We start from the raw sequence: 23,457 nt of genomic DNA, 5'->3' as shown, positions 1-23,457 counted from the left end.
TATACGTTGTTGTCCCTGGCTCTCTTTCTCTCCCTCCCGCTCTGTTCCTGTGATACTGAGTGTAACTACCGCCCCTCCCCCCTCTGCCCAGCGTAAAGCACAAGGCTCACGTGCAGAGTGAAGCGGAAGAAAAGTGCGAGAGAGAGGGTGAGAGAAAGAAAAAGGCTGTATCCCAATTCAGGGTCTGCAGCCTTCGTCGTGTCGCTGTGATGTAATCGGCCTTAAAATGCGGCCTTTAAGGCTGCAGATCCTGAATTGGGATACAGCCAAAGAAAAACCCACGGCTGGCGATAAGGAGCCGGCTCGCGTCGTTCACGTCAAAGAGCCGGCTCTAAGAGCCATTTCGTTCGCGACCGACCCATCACTAACCTACACCATACCTACAGTTTGTTAGTATGGTCACAACAAGTGAGAACAAAGACTACAAAGAAAACAAACTGGAAGTGTGGGTTGGGTCTTGTATCAACAATTATGGCATTAAAAGTAATCAAGAATAGTATTCCAAAGTAAGGGCAACTTTGGAGTTCATCATTCTTTTATATCCTATTAATGTGTAGATTTGTGCATAATTACAGCTCATACTACCCTCTTCTCCCTTTGAGAGGTTGCTATTCTCATCACCTGACCAAAAAAACCTCTGAGTCATTCCTCTGTCTTCTGACAAGCTGGATTACCAGCCCTGATTACTTTCATACTTACTCAGTTACTACTTTAAAAACACCTTTGTGCTGATTCAAAAATTCTTTCCTGTCCACATTTCCTCCTGAAATTATTATTCGGAGAATTAACACTGGTGTTATTCACTCTCAGTCTGGCTCAATCTGCTGCTTCTTATGGATGAATGAGCCTCAAATGAGACAGGTTATTCTTTCCACGCTTTCTGTGTGTGTGTGTGTGTGTGTGTGTGTGTGTGTGTGTGTGTGTGTGTGTGTGTGTGAGAGAGAGAGAGAGAGAGAGGCAGAATGCAATTATTTCAGCCCATGTAGCCACAGCTTAATGGAATAACTTGCCAAATCAAAGCAGATTACGCTTGCGAATCCATGTGATATCAGATCGTGAATTCAATTTGAGGTGTGTTACAGTGTGTGATAATTGCATTTTCTCATTTCTTTTAAATTGCATTTGATTGTGATTTCATAAACAGCAAGAGGGACAACTAGGACTGTTTGCTGCAGGAAGAAACATATATCATTTATGTAGATCTGGGATGTCCAAACAGGAAATGAAAACTTAAGACACAAGAGCTTCTGACAAATTTTACACCTGTTAGAAAGAGGAAAACATAAAACGAATCACCAAACTTACATTTACAGGAAATGCTCGATCAAAGTGTAGAACAAGTGATTGTAGCTTTACAGAGGAATATGGTTTCTTGGCCTGGAGCTCTCACTAAATCAACAGCAAGAATTACTTATAGATGGCATAGAAAAGATGGACATCCCCGCCACGATGTCATCCATTGGTTTGCAGTGAATATACTTAACCTTGCACCCCAGATTCTCATTTATCAGTTAACTCTAGCATGTTGGGTTATAATGCCATTATGTTAACACACACCTGAATGGTTCAGACCAACAAACTGCCAAAATGTCTATCTTTATAGAGGTCTCACACATTTGCTGACAATCAAATAATCGTGTTCATTTGATTAGCTGTTACTTATGATTTGAGAAATGGTGGCAGATGAAGAAGTAGCTTGAAATGGGTAACAATTGGCCAGTCACAGTTGGAGGCTGTGTCGATGCTTTGTTGGATTTCTAGAATGGCACAGGGAAGTAGAAACACAATTACTGCAGTATTAACACATCTCCAGGACGAATTAGGAGACCAGATCAACCACCACACACTTCTTATTAAGAGGAAAACTATGAAAAACCTTTTTCATATGGCTATCTGAGGGCTCTGCTCATATACTGAAGGTTGAATTAATTCTTTATTTGCTCTTACATAATTAAAAACCATCAGGGTGGCAGCTGAAAGAAAAAACAAACAAACACTGTCTTGTGAAATTTGGAAATTTGTGCAATCTGACTGATGGACAAGTGGAAAAAACTAATCTTCAGGAAGTTGATGTCTTCATTCTGTAACTGGTGTTTGGGTTTTTATCACTTGACATATCTTAAATGCTTAATGTGCAGCCATAGAAACAACAAAACTGTCCTGAACATTAGAACGTAAGTGAATCCAGATAATGAAAAGATACCCTGGATATGGTGAAACTGCCTAATAGTACAAGACGCAGGCCTCTGCCACATCTAAGCTGTTTTAACAACACAAGGCATCCCTACAATACAAAGCAAGCCACAGTGCTGTTGCGGCTGATCTGTGCACACTGCTTCTCCTCACAGTTCTGTATGCTATGAGTAACTATGTGTGTCAGAGCCATATTACAGCACAGCATGTTGCCCTGCAGCTCAAGCTGCCAACCCAGCATCTGCTGCAACCTGTGTGTCTGTGGCTTTCCGCCAGCCACACACACCCTGTCGACTCAGGGTCTTCCTTATGTCATTAGCATGTAGCCTGTAAATTAACCTAAATGACATTACATTTTATACGTTTTAGGCTATAAATATACTGATTTCAACTGGTTCCCAACATCTATTTGTGTTATACTATGAAGCACTTAGAGAATACTATAAATGAACAAACAATGATCAGGCTGGGTAATTTTTTAGGCACATATTTGCAATTTCTACATGAATTTAAGGTGGAAATGTCTTTATTTACATAAAGACATGCAAAACTGAGGTAGAAGGATAAAAAACATGGAATATAAATCCCTTTAGACTCTCACACATTAATTACATTAATGATAAATGTCAGACTTTCTTATTTAATTTTAGGCATGATCTAAAAATGTGCGAGGCCCTGTTGTTTGATAATTCCCTGAGGAGTGTTTCTGGTTGCTGACTTTACTTTCAGTGAGTTGCGCATGCTTTGAAAAAGCTTTAGTGCAGCACAGTTGTGGATGAAATTAGGTGTCCTCACTAAATACATACAAATGTCTCCACCTTGTGGATGTTTAACACTGCAGTCAACATTAAACTCTTACTGCACTTAACTGCATTTAACACCTCCAATAGAAAAATGATGCAAAATGCATTTAGCGCTTAAGATGCAGACTGAGCCTTTTGATTTCTGTAACTAAACAAGCTTAACTTTAACTTGGCCAAGATACAGACTTCTAAGCATTGCAAAAATCAATGTGCAAGAGTGCAGTTATCATGCAATATCCTAAAAGTGCAAAGTGCTCCTTGCATCAGAATCATCAGACACTGCTTACTGACGAAACCTTCTGGGAAAGGTGTTTTTTTTATTGCAGAAATGTTTAAACCGTACTGCAAATAAAACAATTCCATATTTTTTCAAATGAGCTAAATAGACAACTTTACAAATAGAATGTTTTTTAATTAATAAGTGATTTATTTTGTGGTATTTTCAAAGTGCTTACTTTGACTTAAAATACATTTTTGAAAAAAATACATTCGAATAAGTAATAATATTAGAATAATATTAGAAGATTAATACAAGACTGGCAGACTGCTGTTAAGATTAAGCATTTTTATATTTCCCTGAGATTTAAATACATGAATAAATAAGTACAAGCTACTGAACCTAACAAAAGATTTAATATATTTATCAAAGAATTATGCACACAGAAAAAACTAGAGGCTACTGGAGGATACAGCGAAATGATATTATTATATTCACCTTATAGTTCATTTTAAACACACTTTCAGTAGTGAGGTTTCTGTAGCTTGTTTAGATAAAGGATTATACGTTAAACGAGATTCATCAAAACTTCATATGAATAAATAATATATAATATGAGGGCTTATATTATATATTAATGTATATTTAATATAAATGAGGTGATAGTAAGCTGATTTTGTTATTGTCTTAATGTGTTTTTCTAAGTTTAGGTCTGCATCCATCACTACACCCAAATTTCTCGCCTGGTTTGTGGTTTTTAGGTGTATAGATTGAAGTTCTCTGGTGACCTGTAATCGTTTTTCTTTGGCGCCAAAGACTATTACTTCAGTTTTGTTTTTGTTTAGCTGGAGAAAATTGGGCACAACCAGTCATTGATTTCCTCAATGCATTTACCAAGAGCCTGTACAGGGCCTTGGTCTCCTGGTGACATTGTGATATATATTTGTGTGTCATCTGCATAGCTGTGGTAGTTTATTTTGTTGTTCTTTATAATCTGTGCCAGTGGGAGCATGTAAATGTTAAACAGAAGGGGCCCCAAGATGGAACCTTGGGGAACTCCACATGTGATACTTGTCTGCTCAGATGTGAAGTTATCTATTGATACAAAGTATTTCCTGTTTTCTAAGTATGTTTTGAACCAGTTTAGTAGAGTTCCTGAAAGACCTGCCCAATTCTCCAGTCGTTTGAGTAATATGTTGTGGTCAACTGTATCAAATGCTGCACTGAGATCCAGCAAAACTAAAACTGACATTTTTCCACTATCTGTATTCAGACATATGTCATCAATAAATCATGTGATGATGGAAATTCTTTTAAACTGCTGTGACTTTAAGAGGCCAGGGAGGAGCAGCATGTTGGCTTGCAACACCGGGGTGTGTCACAGGCAGACCTCCTTTAGTTAGTCACAGAAAATTTGCTACTGTTTACGTACACTGCCTCTATTGGTGGTTTGTGCTCGAGTGGGAGGAGGGGGCGTTCCAGATAAAACTACCGACTGGGAACTCGGAAACAGCTGTAGTGCCCTGTCACGCTATTTGCACCATGTCTGCTGCCGAGTGGAAGAAGAAGTGCGAGGAAGAGTGGAGCCTGCAGAGTGCACCGATGCCCGATGGCCTGGACTGGAAGTCCGTGTATGAAGCCAAGCCCTTCGGAAGAAATTTACTGATGAACCCTGCGCCATACGGTACCATATCACTGTTACGCACGCTACGCTTGTTGTTTTGCTGTCTCTCCCTTATCCACAGAAAGTTTGGATTACAGACAGATGGCATGTGTTGCACACATTTATGCTGGTGTGAATTCATCCCTCCAGTATTAGCGGGATTAAGTTAATAATTAATTCATTGTCTTTGGTCATTTACGGAAAAATGGATCCTGAATGCACAGACCCCTCCCCTAACTTGTTTTTGAGTACCTGTGTGCAATCTGACTAATGCAGAAGTGGAGAAGGGAAAAAAAAAAACCTGATCTTCAGGAAGTTGATGTCTTCATACTTTAACTGGTGCTGTTTGGGTGTTTAGCATTCAGCATATATACTGTTGGTTATGTAGCGATATGTTTACAAACAAATAGATGCTTTGGGTATAGACATCGGAGACACTGTGACTTTAAGCCCGCTAAGCCAGTATTCTGCTGCACACAACAACTAAACTAGTTTGTGAAATGCATTGCTAACAAGTAAATGAAAACACAAACCCATCAAAGCATACAAAGTTTATGAAACGATGCCAATAGACACAAATCCAACGGTCAGAAATGGAATCTTGTGTTATCTCCTCGAAACTGCGGCCACATTCAGCTTCATATACAGACGGAACAAAAGTGCCTGACGCTTCAGCAGCTGTACTTTTGATAGTTATGTGAGACATAACTTTGCTGAAAACATTAAGCATTGAGTTAAACCTCCTCGTCATTTAAACCGTGCAGTATGCTGTTTTTAAGAAAGAAAGAAAACAGATCAACTAAAACGGCTGCTGTTTTTGTTTTTTTGTCTTGTTGTATAGAGCGCTTTGAGTACTCCGGGAGCGTAGAAAAGCGCTATATAAGAATCTGTCCATTTACCATAAAGATTAGATGTGAAAAAGCTTTTATGACCCTAAGACAACTGGAAACTGAGGTGTGACTCAGAATGCTGACTTAGTGTGTTTTTACAAAGAGGCACGCCCAGTGCTTGTCAGAAAGATAACTCTTTGTCTGTGAGCTGTGTATACTGGGATTACAGTGGCCAACATTGTCTCTTATTCCCTACACAGGGTTGAGTAAAGACATCCCACCACCTGAACCCGAACTGCCTGCCGTGCCTGACCGCGGACCTCCACGATTTCAGCCTGATGGTGAGGGACAGGAGTGACGTTAGCCAAAAAATGAATCAAATCAATGTGGTTTCATGACTAATCTCTGAATCCCCAGGCAACTTCACTGGTTGGACCACGAATTCGGAGGTCCTGCCCTATGATACAAGCGGCATACCTGAAGGTGTTGTGGTGTGTGCATTGCCTCGTTACAGGTAGGTGTTACTTGGGTCAGACATTACCACGATGCTGGGTATAACCGGGATTATCTGCAAACATACTTGTAGAAATGACATTTAAAGAGTGGGTTGCTATATAACCTCTAGTTGTATAATTACAGTGGTAGTAAGTATAACTCTTGTTTGTGGTGGTGTTCCCAGCTGGTTCACCATGGAGCAGGTTGTGGACCTGAAAGCAGAAGGACTGTGGGACGAGCTGCTGGATGAGTTTCAGCCTGAAATTGCCATCCAAGACTGGTGGGTAAATAAACATAAATACAAACAAAAAATGTAAATAAATTAGTTATAGTTGTGACTGCATCATTTTGGTTTAGTTCAAAGTGAAACGATAGAACCTTTGCACCGAGTGAGTAAAGTGTAAAAGGGCCTAATAATGCTAACAGAGTTTACATTGTCAAACAAGTTAAACAGGAGCAGTGTACCAATACCAGAGCCAATCCATATGAGCCTTTACCTCTTCTACAAAAAATGTCAGCAGTTCCTTCAGGAACACAGCAGAGGGCGCTTGCAGGCTAGTCCTCAGTGAATAAAAATGAATGAAACTGAACAGCTAAACTAAGGATGCACAACTGCTTCTAGACAAAAAGATCACACATTATGTTACTTTTAGCAAAAACTGTAATAAAAGGACACTTAATGTACACACACTGGCTACTTATTGATCTGATCTCCTCAATTAATAGCATTCATTTCCAAATGGTTATTGGTCAACAGAGACCTGTGTGTTTGTGTGTGTGTTTCAACAATCTGCTGCTAGAAATTCCCTACTGCTGCTTGTTTCATGCATGAAGTCAACACTGTAGATGCTTTTTTACTACAGTCAAAACCCATAAAAGTAAAAAAGCTAAACGAAACTGAACTATATGCATTCTTACGACCCCTTCTGTTAGCAATGTGATTAAAAACTGACAGGAAGAAAAGCTCATCCCATGACATGTATATTTTGGTCTCTCTTGAACACCCCCTATTATACTGGAAGTCTCAGTCACAAAGGTTATTGGACAATACCAAGTGCTAGTCCTAGCTAAAACCATCAACATGGTCATTGTGCACCTTTCAGATCAACCTACCCTCACCAGCCACTTTAAGTGCACTGGCCAAACTTCATATTAACGCAAATACGTAATCAAGCCAGTCACACGACAGTAAATCAGTGCAGGGGGAGGGGGGGATTCAAGTAATTTTGAGCATGGAATGGTTTATGGTCCTCGGCATGCTGTTTTAAGAATTTCACAAACCGCTGATCCCCTGGGTTTCCCACACAACCAGCGGTAGGTTTTACAGAGAATAACGAAATATCCAGCAAGCAGCAAGTCTCTGGGTTGATGTCAAAGGTGAGGAGATGGACATAATGCTTCGAGCTGTTAGGAACTACAGTAAGTCGATTAACCAGTTTTTAAAACCAAGGTATGCAGAAGAGCATCTCTGAACGTACAATGTGCTACAGTTCTCTTAAGACTCTTCAGGGTCATAGTCTTTAGGATCAGAATTTGGCATTAACAAAATAAAAGCATTGATTCATCCTGTCTTATATCAACAGTCGAGATGGACAGTGGTGTAATGGTGTAGGGAATATTTTCTTGCCACACTTTGGAGCCCTTTTCCCCCCACACTAAACATAATTAAAATTCTACAACCTACCCAAGTATTGTCACTGACCATGTCTAACATTTTTATGTGTGTTGTACCCATCTTCTGACAGCTGCTTTCATCCCTCAATCTGGTTTCTTGAACATGACAATGAGTTATCTGTAATCAAATGGCCTCCACAGTTACCAGAGTTCAAATCCAGTTAAGTAATGTTGTAAAACAGATGTTTTGCATCGTATATGTAGAGCCAACAAATCTGCAGCCACTGCGTAATGCTGTCATGTCAGTGTGGACTAAAACCTCTAGGAATGTTTTCCCAGAATCTTGTTGAATTACCACACAGACTTAAGTTGGTTCTGGAAGCAAAAGGGGTTCTTATGCAGTACTAGCAATGTGTATGCAGTGATTGTTGTACAAGTTGAGACAATAAAGAGATGAACTCCAAGTTTAAAATGCTTGAATTGACACATGCGTGGCTTCTGTTTGCATGCCAAAAAGGAAGAACAAACAGACTCTCCTAACTTCACATATATAGATGTGTTTCCACTTAAGTGACTGAGCTAGATTAAGGCCCCCTTTGTCCCCTTACACTACAGACATCCTGGTGCCAGCATAATAGCACTCATTCCCCCGAAGGTCCCAGATATTTATACTATTTGTGAATATAAAGACATTCCACAAGCCTGGAGTGTATATGAGTGTATAGTAATCTGCTCTGAACAATTTAATCACATCACATACAGAAAATGTCTTTGAAGTTTTTAGGAAAATCTAAGTGTGTCATGTTATCAGGTATGAGGAGAGTCAGCTGCATGACTCAATCTACCAGCTGCATGTGAAGTTACTGGGTGCGGATAAAAACACAGTGATCTCAGAGCACACAGTCAACCCCACCGAGCAGCGACTGGTTTACTCTCACGAATGGAAAGAGGTGAGACTCTCATTTCTTTGCCACTACAGTGCACAGTGCTGTATTCCAGCATTTCAATGTACACATCTGTCTTGGCCTGCAGGTGTCACATGTGTTCTCCGGTTATGGACCCGGCGTGAGATATGTCCACTTCTTGCACCGACTGAAGAACAGCTTCCTAAATGGTTTCCACAATACACAGTTCACTGGCAGTGCAGTGATTGTACGACCAAGCAAAAGCAGCCCGTAGGCTAAATCTTACAGTGCAGCCATATCTGATAATGCACTCAGTGTAATCAGTTTCAGCAATATGTAACTGCATTTACAAAGGTTGTCATGACAATAATATAATGATGGACACAATCATCAATATTTGATTACTGGTTTTATGGGAGGCATGGAGGTGGGCCAGGAGGTGTAATTCACAGTTTTTTCTGAAGATTCTGATATGATGCAATAATAAAACATACAGTTTTCTGGTTTGAGAGTTGATCGTTTCTTTTAAGTATTTACATATTTGGGTATTTAAAATATTAGATATGTTTGTGCTGTGTGTGTAAAACACTAACCATGCACTCACTATTTTTACTATGTCAGGAGGTTTTATGAAATTCTTCTTGATGAAGAGCTTATATGTATGATTTATAAATATGATTTATGATCATATTTGAATGTAAAACGTGTTCATTGCAGGTTCTGGTAAGAATTATTTTTCCCAAATGTTTCTTGAAATTACAATGTTTTAATAATGTCATCCATCAGGTTTTTTTTAACCACTTATCTCCTTACAGCTCGGGGCAGGTCTTCAAGGATAAGGACAAACATAGTCCAACATTTTCTAAAAATCTGTTATTCATTCATTCATTCATTCATTCATGATAAAGGCAGTATATTTAAGATTCATTAGTTATTTTTATGCCACATCATAAATATCTGTTCCACATAACACCTATCACTGAAGATATAACATTACCTTTGTGATCAGACTGTCATATTAGAAGTAATGCAAAGGTTAAGTACAAATAAACTAATTTATATTTAAATGTTTACATTTGCTTTGTTTAATGGTTACATAACAACAAAGCATCCAGAATGGTGACCATACTGTACTCTTAGTAGCCTTTTGTTTTCTTTCCAGTGGTGCTTTCTGATTAGAAGTGATGACGGATATACTTGGATTTTTACTACGAAGAGCTCTGTGCATGTCATAATATGAAAAATATTAACAGTGGCCTTTTTAGAACAAACAAATATACATTAATAGCAATTAACTAGAACGCTTTTCAGACCAGAGTAAGACTTTATTCTGCCTGAAACTCCTAACAAGAGCTTACAATGTCATTAGTTCTTGCCACACAATTCTAATAAACTGTATTTCAGCACATGAGCAGATTCTACCCACAAATATAAATATTAGAAGGACAAAAAGTGGGGTTTTAAAAAATTCTGGGGAGGAAGCAAGCTTTCAGGAGAGCACGGTAACATCAACGTCTCATTTGTGCATTTTAATCTGCTTAAGATGCGTTCAGGCGCTCTCAAAAATTATTACATAAACAACGACGTTAACCAGATTTATGTGGCGGGAACAAAGTCTCTTTGACGTTTGAGGTCGTGATTAATATATATTATTTCCAGTCTCAGAAACCTTTGCTCTTGATCCACTTTAAAAGCGTACAGTCCAAAACACGATCTCGGGAGGAGACCCTGAAGGCAGCACGTCACGAGCCGCGTGGGCTCGCAGCATCACCACCTCTGTTAGCCACAATGTGAGTTAACGACAAAGTTCACTTTGAGAGTTCAGCCTGCTGTCGACGCCGGGAAAGTTTAACCAGGACGCGTTTCTAGACTTTCTGAAGCAATGGCAGCCTGTGGTGGAGAAGTCCCATAAAGCATAAGGTAAGACACGAAGGGAAGGAATGGCCAGCGAACAGGTGCGGCGGACAAACCGCGGTTGTGGCGGGCTGCTAGAGGCTACGCCCTCGCGATCCATGTACAGTTTTGATAGCTAACATTAAATAGTGCCGGGGTCACTACGCTGTTACAAACCTAATGACTTTAGTGGTTAAGCTGTCAGTCACACCAGTGAATTATTTATCTATGTAATTATTTTCTATTATAGAAAAAAAGTGAGGTTAAAAGTTGACCGGGATTTTTAAAATTTAAAAGCAATCTTGCGTCAAAAAGGAATGGGTTCGGGAAGGAAATAGTAAGCGGTGTGTGGCCGGTAAAAACAGGAATATAAACATTATACCTCTAAACAAGTACCTCTAGTCCGTATTTTTAAGCCCATAATCTTTACCGTATATTTGCGTTATATAGTACAACTGGAAAAACATCTAGATGGATCATCACTGGTAGCTGCAAGTAAATGTTTGATGAGTGCTTGAAAACGAAATCTAATCTGCTACAGCTCCACCACATGTGTGCATTATAATTCATACCAGAACCTACTTACTCTCCTTTACTGTCCCATGAGTCCAGGATGCTCAGAGAATGTGTGTTTGTGTGTTCCCGCTGGACATTCAGAGGTTTTATATGTTTTATTCAGAAAGATCGCCCAGCTTCGTCCCTGACATTTAATTCTGATAAGGGCTGGACTTCAGAGCTGACATTTAACTGACAGATAAACACTGTTCATTTAGCAGATTGGCTTCACACAGTATCCCCACTCACTCATCTCTTGTGTCCGCCACAGCCCTGGCTGGCCATCGGTGTGTTAAGAGTTGCTGATGTGTGAGACAGGAGGCGCTGACTGCAGATACATCCCCAGTGCTGGTTCATTATATTTGCTTAGAGAGATTATATCAGTTATATCACTTTTCAGACGAGGATCCAAAAAAGCACTATGATTATTCATTTTCTCTTTGTAGTTTTTTGGCATACACTTATCTCTTCTGTTGTAATATCTATAGAGCTTAAATCCACTCCAATCAACTAGGAATGCAAAAAAGGTTGATGTTACACTTTGGGTGTATTTGAAACAATTAAATATTATGATGCAATGTCACATTTAAAGAGTCTTTGTAATGAGGAATTCAATATTAGGGATGATTATTTATTTGAGGCATGATGACATATAGATATTGAATATCAGTACCACGACATATATCAGTGCTAGTGGCTAATGTCTATCTGTTGTTGCTTTGTCTTTCTGTCTGAACATTCAAAAATAGTGTGACGATGAGCCGAATGACCCTGTTATGAGAACAGACAACCAAAAATATCCTCATCAGCATCAACTATTGTCGAAATTTTTATTTTATATTAGCTTCACAGTTAGAGCGTTGACGACTACCCACCTCAGCACTCGGGGTCCCTGCTCTGTAACTTGTTGCTATGGTAAGAGTTGATCATGAATGCATATGAAGTAAGACATTTATTTAACAGACCTGTTGCAACTGTGGCACCCTGTTACAGTGCCATGTTCAAATTCAGTGAACTCTATAGACCTGTTCATTCACAAGTGTTTATTCAAGCAGATTGCACAATTAGGTGCTTGAGTCCATACACATGTGCGATGAGAAACACCTGGATTAAAAGTGGTATGGTCTCATGCTTTTTCATTCTTTGTCAGTTCTATATTTTTTAAACAATTGTTTTAGTTAAAGCCCAGTTTTCATGTTGTTTGCAGACAGACCGTTGCTGTCTTGCTTATGTGTGATATCTAAGCACAGGGAAGACAATATGTGTTGGGGGTTCAGGAGGTAAATCTAAGTAGTCTACCACTAAAGCTCACTGACACTTATCCTGAAATGCAAGCTCCTTCCCACAGACTCACACGTATGTGAGCGCTCAAGTAAACCAATGCGGCAGCATTAGGTGCAGTCACCCATATGTGCACCATTCGTGAGTGCCAAGGGACAATGGGCTATACTACACCTTACATTTCTCTCATATTTCACATGCGATTCCCCTGCATGTTAATCTCCAGGATTAAGGAAAACCAGGGTCAGGGTCTTATGGATGATACTTCTTTTTGAATTAGATTGGCTTACCTTGTTTGGATATCAGTTGTTGAATAGTGCAACAGTATTAATGAGCCCAGAAAACCTCTGTCACATAAATCACAAGTGAACAATTTCTGTTTATTTTGAACTTGTTAAGCTTGCTGTGATGTATAGTATTTATCAGTTTCTCTGTGAGTTCGTGTGATTAATGGGAAAAGGAGAGTCGGTGCGTATCAGGGTCTGTTTTGTTTTCATTGACTCGCTGGTCTATTGTGTTTGCCAGCCTGCTGGCTGCCTCTGCACATTTTGTTGATCTGAACTAGGTTGTTTTCCTGAATTAACATGTTGTGACTTTTATCCTTCACACAGTGAAGGATAAAAGTCACCTTTCAAACAAAAAAAATAAGTTTGTAGCTTGCTGTGTTTCCATTCTCATAATCTATGTTAGACTTCAGGCGACTGTGTGATGTCACCCAGTTAATGAACAGTACAAGTAACGTATTCACTTATACTGGGTAATAAGTAGAGATTCTCTCTTGAATGAGTTACAGCAAAGGGGGGGAAAGGAGTAGAGATGGCTTACAGGGGTAAGGTGCTGATCGTATGTATCTGAGCTATTATTTTGCACAGCCATCAGTATGTATTTGTATATTCAGTCCACTGTTTATGTTTATGACAGTTTCCTGAATATTGCATAACAGGTGTCCCTGTCTGGGTTCATACTGAAGCTGAGAGTGCTGTTCCTTCTAAGGTGACAGAGCCAGTGGCTGAGCAGGCTGTCTCAGGTAATGGAAACCTCAGGAGCCGCTGTCTGCTGGCTGTCAGCCGCTTGTCTCCCGACCTCCTTTCTGTCCGCCCTCACCTCCGGCCCCATGCTGACTTTCTCTGTCCACCTGCCTTATCTTTTTACAGTGAGGTACACGTGGAAGTCCCAGGAAAAGCAGCTGTGTACGTTTCTTTTTTTTTTTTTTTTAAACACAGGCACAATGAGTCTAGAGCGAGAAACAAGAGACGGAAATGGTTTAGAGATGTCGAATGAATTGTTTATCTCAGAGTCAAACTGATTAGAGAGGAAGAGAGACGTTAAACTCTGTAACTAGAGCTGGGCGATATGAGATTTTTTCATATCACGATATGTTTTTTTCATTTCAGGCGATAACGATATCTATCACGATATAAGCCAAATAACTATATTTGTAAGATTTAAATGTGCCGTTGCTCACAAGTAAAATGTGAAATAATCAGCAGCTTGTTTTTATTTAAATATTTATTTCCCATAATAAGTTCAACAGGGTAGATGTACTTAAGGAACATGAGACTTTTTCAGATAAATAAAGGCAAATATTGCAAACTACACAAAAGGCAGCCGCTAAAGCGTTTAAGTTTCAAAATAGAACAAACAAAACAGACTAAATTGTCAATTCCACTTAGAAACAAAATATTAATTCTAAAAATAAATCTTGGTTTGTTTTACAGAAGAACAGACAAAACTGACTAACTTTTGTCAATATCAAATAAACCGAGAACTAAAAGGAAATTCTCAATCTCTCCTTGTTGTATAGCTGAGCTTTTCAAACAGTTGTAACAGTTACTTTAGTCTGACAAAAGCCGAATGACGAATCAGCGCTTCCAGTCAGAGACTGAGGCTACGTCCACGCGTACACGGGTATTTTTGAAAACGGAGATTTTCCGTTTTCGTTTTAAAAAATAATCCCGTCCACACATAAAGGCAGAAATGAAGGAAAACGCTGCTATGAACATGCCAAAGCAGCAGGTGGAGCTAGATTCCTAACCGTGCAGAAATGTTGGCCAATCAGAAGTCTAGAAGCCTCGGTGGGAAAAAGTAAACAAAGCTGGGGCATAGAAGCAGAACCGAGTCGTAAGTGTGGAGGGACAGTAACTGTGTGTATATGTAAGCATTTAAACACTGCAGAGAGTAGAATTAACAGTAACAGTCTTGTAGAAATTCATTTCACCGAAACAATAACGTGGCGCACAGTGTGACGCATGCACCAGTTTACTGTATTTCCAGACTTGCTTTCGGCACAATTTACAGTGCACGCTACTCTGTTTTTTGTCAGACTTGAAATAGCCGAAATACCGTCACACTACGGAACTTCTATGGCTCTTCCGTTCGACAATCTCTCCGGCACCATCATCTGTTTTCTCTTCGGTCACGCTCGGTTGATTTTTCTAGTCAGCACACTCATTTCCTCCATTACCCGCTGGCTGCTTCCCAAACAAACACACGTGCGGCTTGGCACTTGTGCTGTACGTAACAAGTCACGCGACGTGACGCTGCGGCTGTGATTGGTTCGGCTCTGCGCTACTTAATTTGGATTGGCTGACCTTTTTTTTTTTTTTTTTTTTTTTTTTTTTGAGGACAAGAGCGGCGAGGTCTATCGCGATAGCTTAATTTCTCTATCGAGTAAAAGTTATATCACGATACATATCGTTATCGTTCTATCGCCCAGCTCTATCTGTAACCCTTCTTTAGTCTGACAGTATGCAACTAAAGCTGCTCTGCATGTGTACACACACATATATGTATGTATATATATATATATATATATATATATATATATATATATATATATATATATATATATATATATATATATTAGGGGTACAACGATACACAAAATTCACGGTTCGGTTCGATACTTTGGTGTCACGGTTTGATATTTTTTCGATGCAAAAAAATGTTCATCCCTTTTTAATTTGTCATTTATTAAAATTATAAATATATATTTTAACTCAAAAGAACAGTTTTTAAATTTAATGTTGCTGAAACAACAAAATAATAGTAAAAAATTAATCTATCTGATCGAGGAATCCCTCATCTTTGGAAAAGAGAGTTTATTACAGAGAAATGTCTCTTTCCAAAATAAAAGCTATACTACACGCTTCTTCTGGGCTATACTCTCAGCAGCATATTAAACATATCAGTTCCCCATGAGGAGAATCCTGTGCTAACGGCTGTCTAAATGACTCGGGTAAAGTTTGTAGCATGCGTGCTTGTTGTTTTTGTCTGCTTCCACTTGTCTTTGCTCTAGGATGTAAATGTGCAGTCATATTCGTTGTGTTCCCACTAGTGCTGTCAGCATTAATCTGAAATGACATTAACGCCACAACACAGCAAATCTCCGTTAACGAGTTACCGCGGATCGCCCCGTACGTGGGGCTGGATGCCGTCAACACGTTAACAAGCTAACTGAGCTAACGCACTAGTTCCCACCAATTGAGCATTACGTGGCACATCTGACATACTGTTTTACTTTTGTCCATGACGCGCTTACCATCAGGGTCATGCTTCACATGAAAACCAAGATAGTTCCAAACGCCAGATCTGAATGAGGGTGGGGGAGGTTCAATTTCGGGTAGCGTTGAGGCAGTTGCCATGTTGCAACAAGCTTAACTTCTGTGTTACTAGCTTGTGCTGTGCTCAGTGGATCTGTGCTCGACAGTGCAGATCCACTGAGCGCTCAACACAGACAGCATCGGCAGAAGAAAAGTTGATAAAATAAATAAAACATTTTGTATTGTTCGATACATATGCGTACCGAACCGAAAGCACTGTATCGAACGGTTGTGTCGTTGCACCCCTAATATATATATATATATATATATATATATATATATATATATATATATATATATATATATATATATATATATATATATATATATATATGTATGTGTGTGTGTGTGTGTGTGTGTGTGTGTGTGTGTGTGTGTATATATATATATATATATATATATATATATATATATATATATATATATATATATATATATATATATATATATATATATATATATATATATATATATATATATATTATAATTTTTTTTTTTTTTTTCTTGGGTTTTTTTTGTCAGTTGAAATTGTGGCATGGTGTTTACACGGGGATTAGAATTAATAAAGACAGTGTAGCAGATCAGTTAATTTTAATTTGTCGTTATAATACTGTCTGGGTACTAAAATTCCAAACTTTATTTGCAATCATCATGTTGAAGTAATATAGGACATTCAGTAATGTCTGTGAACTGTTTTTTTCTGCAGCTGAATAATAATAAATATAATGTGTAAGTGTAAAAGAACAAAAAAAAAAACCCTTGGATTTGGTGCTTTTTTTAATGAAGGATGAAATTTATACACACTGATTTAAAATACACATATTCTCATTTAAGTTATTCATTCAGCTGCAGGATTAAAGCTCGAAATGTCTTTCAGTTTGTCAAGACCACTTAATTTCGTCTGACTGCAGAAGATTGCTTCTTCTTGCCGACGCAAGGCTTTTGTGACAGCATTTGTTGGACCGAGCAACACACAGTAAAAGTGGGCATCCCAAAGAGCTCAGTGCAGATCTGAGAAGATGACAGATTGACACAAACAGTACAAGTTATTAGAAAGTGTAGCCACATTGCCACGGTCTGAAAAAGATCCAAACTGTCGTCCTCAGCAGAGATTAAATTGGCCCAAACTGCGAGGAACCACCAAAGCCCGAGTCAGTGTCACTGTGTTGTGTAAGAACCAAGCTCCAACTCCAAAGCTAACACGTTCAAGCTTAACTAAAGTTGGAGATTGTGCAGGGGAAGCAACACAACTTCATATAAAATTATCCATTAACAGATTTAATTGATCTCTGCTATTTCTAAGTCAGATATCAGATATAGTTAAAGCACTTGTTCAGAATGCACCTTGTCCCAAATAGGCAGTTTACAAGATATGCTACATGTATAATTTTCATGATCTTGATTTCAGACAACTCAAAACTAAACTTGTGCATCATCAAAGGCAGAGCTGGTTTTGATATCGGTTCATGTTGTGCTTGAAAGTTGTCTCAAAAATTCACAAAACACAGTTTTAACCCAGTCTGTGTATCTGGCTTTCACTGCTTTCTTTCTATCATAAACACACACACACACACACACACACACACACACACACACACACACACACACACACACCATGGCAACTTCAAGTCTGTGTTAGAAGAAGCTAAATTATTTGACTAATAATAAATTAGAGTTACAGAGTTGAGTACATTTTAATTTGTGTTAAAGCCGCCAGTAGAAGTACATCTTTACTGACTTATCTTTCAGAAAATGCCCACAGCCCAAAATATTCTAGTGGTTCCATAAAATTTCTGTGAATGAATGCAAACCGTGTCACAGGCACTGATATATACAAAAAGATCATTAGCTCATCAAGTTACCAGTTGTAAGTTTCTTGTGTCTACAAGAAACTTTACCCTACAAAATATCTGAGTCTGGCTGACAGTTAGTGAAGCCACGTATATAACTGAATAACAACCATGTAGTAATGATGGCAGAGTGTTACCTGCTCCAGAGTGTCAAATGTCCATTATATAACTGAACTGAAGTATTAGGGTTTTTTATGTTTAAGTATGTAGACATTTTTAAAAAGATGTTAAAAATATGTTTGCCCAATCAAGCACAGAGACCCTGTAAAACTGTAGAGCTAATTTCTTAAATCAGTCAGCGATCTCGTTCTGAAGTACAATAAAAAGTTACCTGATGTCAGTCTGGAATGCTATGTGGCCGTCTTCTTCGGGCTGCTCTCGTTAGGTGTCGGCACAGCGGATCATCTGCCTCCACCTCACCCTACCCCACCCCATGGTGAAATTTCAGTGACTAAATTTACAGGATTTAGTGAATGGGATGAAATGGAATCAGTTCCAAAATGACATTGAATGAGAAATTATTTGGACGTTATGCAGTCAGTTGTAATACAGTATGGGACTGTACATTATGGGTTAGACATGCAGTTGAGTCGTGGTTGAAAGTAGATCCCCACACTTGAGGAACTGAACAGCATGGCAGTGTGCCCGCCGTGTTGTAAACTAAACCTTGTGCTCAGCCGAGCTTGCACTGCTGCCGTCCAGATTGATGATCATTTTGACCTGGTGGACTTCTGGGGAACAAAGACAGTAAAGCAGTTGGGTTATCTTTCTCCTGCTGCGTGCACATGGACTTCTCAGAAAACATTTAATTCCTCAGCGGTACTGATTGAGCTGGTGTACTTAATTTATACATGCATAATTAGAGCAAACGTGGCAGATTTTTGTAAGACACACCTGATGGTATAAGTTTGTCTACATTACTCTCGTAGGCTTTCTGAAAGTTTTTATTTGGTTGTGTTCTCACTCATTTTCAGTCCTTTCGTGCAACGTTCCAAGTGGACAATAAAAGAAGAAACTGCCTTAAAAACATCTGCAGCAGGTGATTAATATTTGAAAGGCATGAGACACAAGAATACATCTCATCTTAAGTTTAGAAATGTTCTCAGTTAATAGGTGGCTGTCAAAAAGGCGAATACATTTTTTAATAACAGTAAGTAGAACTTTTTGTCTAGTTTATTCTGATATGCTCACCTTTCTGCTACATTCTGCTTGCTCAGTCTGTTAAACTTGATGTGTTAAACTTATTTTCTTCAGTCCTTTACTTAGTGACTATAATAACTAAATGTGTTTGTGACATGTTTTAAACTGGCTTAAACATTTGCTGAGGGCGCTTTGGAAAATCTGATGCAGTGGAAACAAGTAGATGATTCTTTAACATCTGTAATCTGAAGGTTGCTGGTCTGAGCCCCGGTTTGGACTGTCTCGGTCGTTGTGTCCTTGGGCAAGACACTTCACCCATTGCCTACTACTGGTGGTGGTCAGAGGGCAGAGGTAAAGCGCTTTGGGGTCCTTAGGGACTAGTAAAGAACTATACAAATACAGGCCATTTACCATTTTACAGATAAAGTATATTTTGATGTATGTTTGTGGTATTAACTGGTTATTTGTTAGTGGTAAATTTTGCCTATTAACATTGAGAGTTATTATGATATTTTCTTGAACGGCAGGTGAGTGCGTCTGTGATTCACTGTAGATGTTGTTAGAATGCAGAGGAAACGCTTTACAGACGAGTGTAAGCTTGTGCTCTGTGTGCAATCGCAGGCCATGATTGGCTGGCTGTGAAACTGATACACGGTGTGTTATTGGTTTACCTGTGCATAGAGCTTACATCCTGGAAAATTGATCTGTGTCAATCTGCATATAGGTTAATGTTTGAGCTGTTGGGGCAACACAGTTTCTTCCTGCAGTGATGGATCGCTGATTAGAAGGTCTGTGTGTGCGTTTCAGGTCTCTGTTTTGGAGAATATGTCAAACGGGACCAAGACAGGAAGTGTCTTTGGTTTTCTTTTTAGTTTAGACAAGAGTGCTTAGTATTTGATATATATATATATATATATGTGTGTTAATTCTGTGATCACTGTAATCAAAGTACTTAACTTGACTGTAATAGATAATCCATTGGTGAATAAGTAACACGCCCATCTGCCTCACTGTCTCTGAGTCTGACTGGTTTAGAGTCACAGCAGAAAGCCATGTCATCCACTTGGTTGTTGGCGCTAACACAGAATAGCCAGTGGTCAGGAAGACTTTGGACACCTGTGAAATTACTCCTGTAAGTCCGATTGCATTTTCTTCGTATTATTGATGCTTTAATTATTCATCTTTAACTCACCTGTATGCCCGACTGCTCCACATGTCAGAAAGAGCATCCCTTTATCTGACAATACCCCACGGCCAGGATACAGGCGGGAAATATTAAACTGTTAAAGGTGCTAACTCTTTTTTCTGCTGGCTCTCCTATCAGTGTAAGATAACCCCAGGCAATCACTTATCGGTGGTGCTGACAGATAGTGGCCGTGTCGGAGGCCGTAAGGGGAGAGGAGCTGTCATCCAGCTCACTGTTCCTGTGCGTGAAGAGGACAGAGAGACCACAGAGTTGTCAACACCCTGGGACCCCTGTACTCCAGGCATTAGAGAGGCTTGTAAGAAGAGAGTGCCACATTTTTTTTGCACTTTATGTTGTTCACTATCCTTGTTTTTTTTATAATCCTTAAAAGACAATAAAGTTCCCAGTGAACATCAGTCCTCCAGAAAAATCAGAGAGTTGACCTGAATCAGTGCCACTGCAGAGCTGCACAGCTCGAAGGGAGGAGCAGTAGTCTGCCAATTTATCTGCCTATTTACCCAGTCCCTGAAGTGGAAAGACTATGAAGCACGCACTTAATGTCTGACTCATAAATCCACTTGGCTCTTCATATGAATGATCCTTAAAGAGTAGGTGATTGAAAGGAAGAGATATCCTTCTATATTTAGGTGAATGCATTGATCAATAATGCATCCAGCTTATCCTGTACCAGCTTCTTGATTAGCTAGCACTCATTATCCACTGAGGCTTTGTTGCATGCTACCAATCATCAAAATTCACCGTGTACTATTCTGAACAAATCTGAGTTTATGTTTTAAGCATGTCTCGTCACAATGTTAAAAAGGTCATATAAAATATTGAAGTCTTTGGTTCTCACTTTTACATTTAGTGGACTTCTTAAAGGGGCTGGCATTCAGATTATTATTTTTTTAAATAATTTTTATGTGACAGTAAAACAAATAGATAAAGAGTGTTTGTAGTGTTATTGTCGTCATGCTCAAACTTGCGCCAAACAGTTTTGTTCTTTGTTCTATTGTCCAAATATGATTATTGGGGAGGTTATTTTTGGTGAGCCTGTTTCCCCCACAACAACCACTGGCGTAAGGTAGCCCTCTGTCTGAGGTCGAGGTAACCGTAGCAGGCCTTGGAAAGTGAAATGCGATGCTGCAGGCCCTCAGGGCTGTGTTTTTGAATCACAACTGCATAATGAGCTGGCAGAGCTCCTGCTGCATCAAAGATGCAGCACCCTAGTATCTGTTTCAAGTCACAGTGCACAATAGTGCAGTGTCACCTGTGCAAGAGCAGTGGAGGCGTTGGGATCAAGAGGAGCACTGAAAAAAGGCTGAAATCTTTCTCCCACCCTGCTATGACACCCTCAGACTCACTGCTTACACTAAATCTCCCTGTTACACTTTGTCTGTGTGGTGCTTGATATTGTTAATCTTCCTTTCAATCAAAAACACGTGTTGGAAATGGCCAAAATACTTGTTTTCAACTTGAGAATTCTAGAACAGCGGTCTCCAATCCCTGTGCCATGGACTGGTACCGGGCCGCGAGAGTTGAGGCTCGGATGTGAAATTCATGGTTTTCAGGGGTTTTATCGTTAACTCTGTTTCCCTGGGTCTTTTCCCGTGTTGTAGTTGTGTGTCTTATTTTGAAATAAATATTTGCGCGTTACCATAGCGACCAGAGAGCATTAAGGAGCAGAGAGGAGGATGTTACTCTCAATGTTGTTGGCACATTTCAGGAGGACGCTGCTAATAAAGTTACACAGTTACACAGTGAATTTGTGTTTATTATTATACTTACAAAATACCACAGTTTTTGTCTCAGTTGTATCATTTTGTTTTGTTGTATTTATCCACAACACCTTAATGGCCGGTCCGTGAAAATATTGTCTGACATTAAACTGGTCCGTGGTGCAAAAAAGGTTGGGGACCGCTGCTCTAGAATACTTGACTGCAACATCATGACTCAGTGATCAATCAATAAGTGAAGGTAGCACATCTTTACAGTTAGTGACATTTTTGCCTGTGTTCCTATTTCTGGTTTAAATCAGTGAAGTTACTGAAAACCAGCAGTCTGACATTACTGGCTGCATAGAAATACATGGAGGGTAAGTGAAGAGCACAATAGTAATTGGTGGGGTTATTGGGAAACAAACAAGCCCGGTATATGTTGTTGTCAAAAATTCTGCTTATCGTTAATGTGAATGCAGTTTAAGCATTACCTAGTTGATTAAGTGGAGAGCTAGAAATAGTTGGACTTGACCTCAACACAGAACTCAGGTTCTTGACATTGTTTCCTGAAAAGGAGCTGGACTCTGGTCCACTCTGAAGTTGTATGTTGGGGTTTTCCTTGGTGGAGTAAAGGGTTTCTTTCCTTCACTTTCAGCTTGGGGATGACATGTTAACTCTTCTTTGCATGACGCTGCAGAGGACACAGCTTTACGGGACTCCTTTCTTTGGTGGATTCTTGCCAGAGATTTTCTTCCTGTTAAAAGCAAGTCTTTTGAGTCATTAGAACTGTGGTAGTATCTCTCGGGCACTAAGGTGAAGAGAGGACTGTAGTCTTATTGAGTTTGTGGAACTCCCGAAGCAGCTGATGGGAACCATTAGGCCAAGTGGAGTGTGGCTCAGGCAGTGGCTGAAGTAAAAACTCAAGTCTGAGAGGAATTTGGTGAGGTTGTGGATCAAGACTTTAGGTGAACATGATTACGGCAATGAGGCAACTCAGGAAGGGTTAACAGCACTCCCTCCTTAAGCGCTTATCAGCAATGTCAATAGCATTGTTTAGCCAAATCCAATATTCCATCAGTGCTTAGTATTGTTGTGGTTTGATGTTTTGGAAGTCAGCATGGGGGAGTTGGTGAATTCACTGAAGTGCTGTTTCAGGATGTCAGGAATCATCAGGAGTCTGGATGTGTTCAATTAAAATGTCCTTATCTAGTCTGATGGTGAAGACTAACATCTCTTGTGACTGCTGTTCTGTTGGTTTTATGTTTCACAATATGCTGTTCTGTCATTTCTACTAATAAATGAATGGATCATTGCTGTGAACCCAGACAACTGGTGGCTCCTTAATCTCATGACCAGGGTTACCTGAATACAAATCCTCCCCACTTTTGGTGTCTGAACCACATTACACGTCCCTAATTCTAACTAAATGTTAACTAAAATATGGATATGCTTTAAACTAATGTTATGAAAGTCCAATTCTCAATCGCAATGTTGGACAAAACATCAGTGCTG

At 39.4% G+C, this 23,457-nt stretch overlaps 2 protein-coding genes across 3 annotated transcripts in view; both read left to right on the top strand.

The window, feature by feature from the left end:
* Nucleotides 1-4,686: 4,686 nt before the first annotated feature.
* On the top strand, nucleotides 4,687-9,234 carry nccrp1 (P1, F-box associated domain containing). Its single transcript, XM_085419950.1, has 6 exons — nucleotides 4,687-4,897; nucleotides 5,967-6,047; nucleotides 6,124-6,220; nucleotides 6,386-6,481; nucleotides 8,627-8,765; nucleotides 8,848-9,234. Exons 1-6 carry the CDS (start codon nucleotides 4,756-4,758, stop codon nucleotides 8,992-8,994), a joined length of 702 nt encoding a protein of 233 aa, XP_085276076.1. The 5' UTR covers nucleotides 4,687-4,755; the 3' UTR covers nucleotides 8,995-9,234.
* A 1,233-nt stretch (nucleotides 9,235-10,467) lies between these two features.
* The window catches only part of slc8a2a (solute carrier family 8 member 2a), a 28,859-nt gene continuing 15,869 nt past the window's right edge, over nucleotides 10,468-23,457 (top strand). Inside the window, exon 1 of one of the 2 annotated variants that reach the window (XM_085419527.1) lies at nucleotides 10,468-10,640. The gene's annotated coding sequence lies outside the window, so the exon portion shown is untranslated. Of the gene's footprint in view, nucleotides 10,641-20,098; nucleotides 20,174-23,457 lie in introns of those variants that run through there. The other variant, XM_085419528.1, reaches the window with a different exon arrangement.

Source organism: Rhamphochromis longiceps, linkage group LG10 (genome assembly GCF_057381845.1).
Source record: "Rhamphochromis longiceps isolate RC_006_pf linkage group LG10, R_longiceps_female_GT1.1, whole genome shotgun sequence".
Lineage (NCBI taxonomy): Eukaryota > Metazoa > Chordata > Actinopteri > Cichliformes > Cichlidae > Rhamphochromis > Rhamphochromis longiceps.
This window is presented reverse-complemented; position numbering and strand designations above follow the sequence as displayed.

Coding starts and splice junctions, on each gene's coding strand:
- nccrp1 (XM_085419950.1), top strand. CDS start 4,756: ATGTCTGCTGCCGAGTGGAAGAAGAAGTGCGAGGAAGAGTGGAGCCTG. Junction 6,048..6,123: donor TCCACGATTTCAGCCTGATG/GTGAGGGACAGG, acceptor CTGAATCCCCAG/GCAACTTCACTGGTTGGACC. Junction 6,482..8,626: donor GAAATTGCCATCCAAGACTG/GTGGGTAAATAA, acceptor TCATGTTATCAG/GTATGAGGAGAGTCAGCTGC.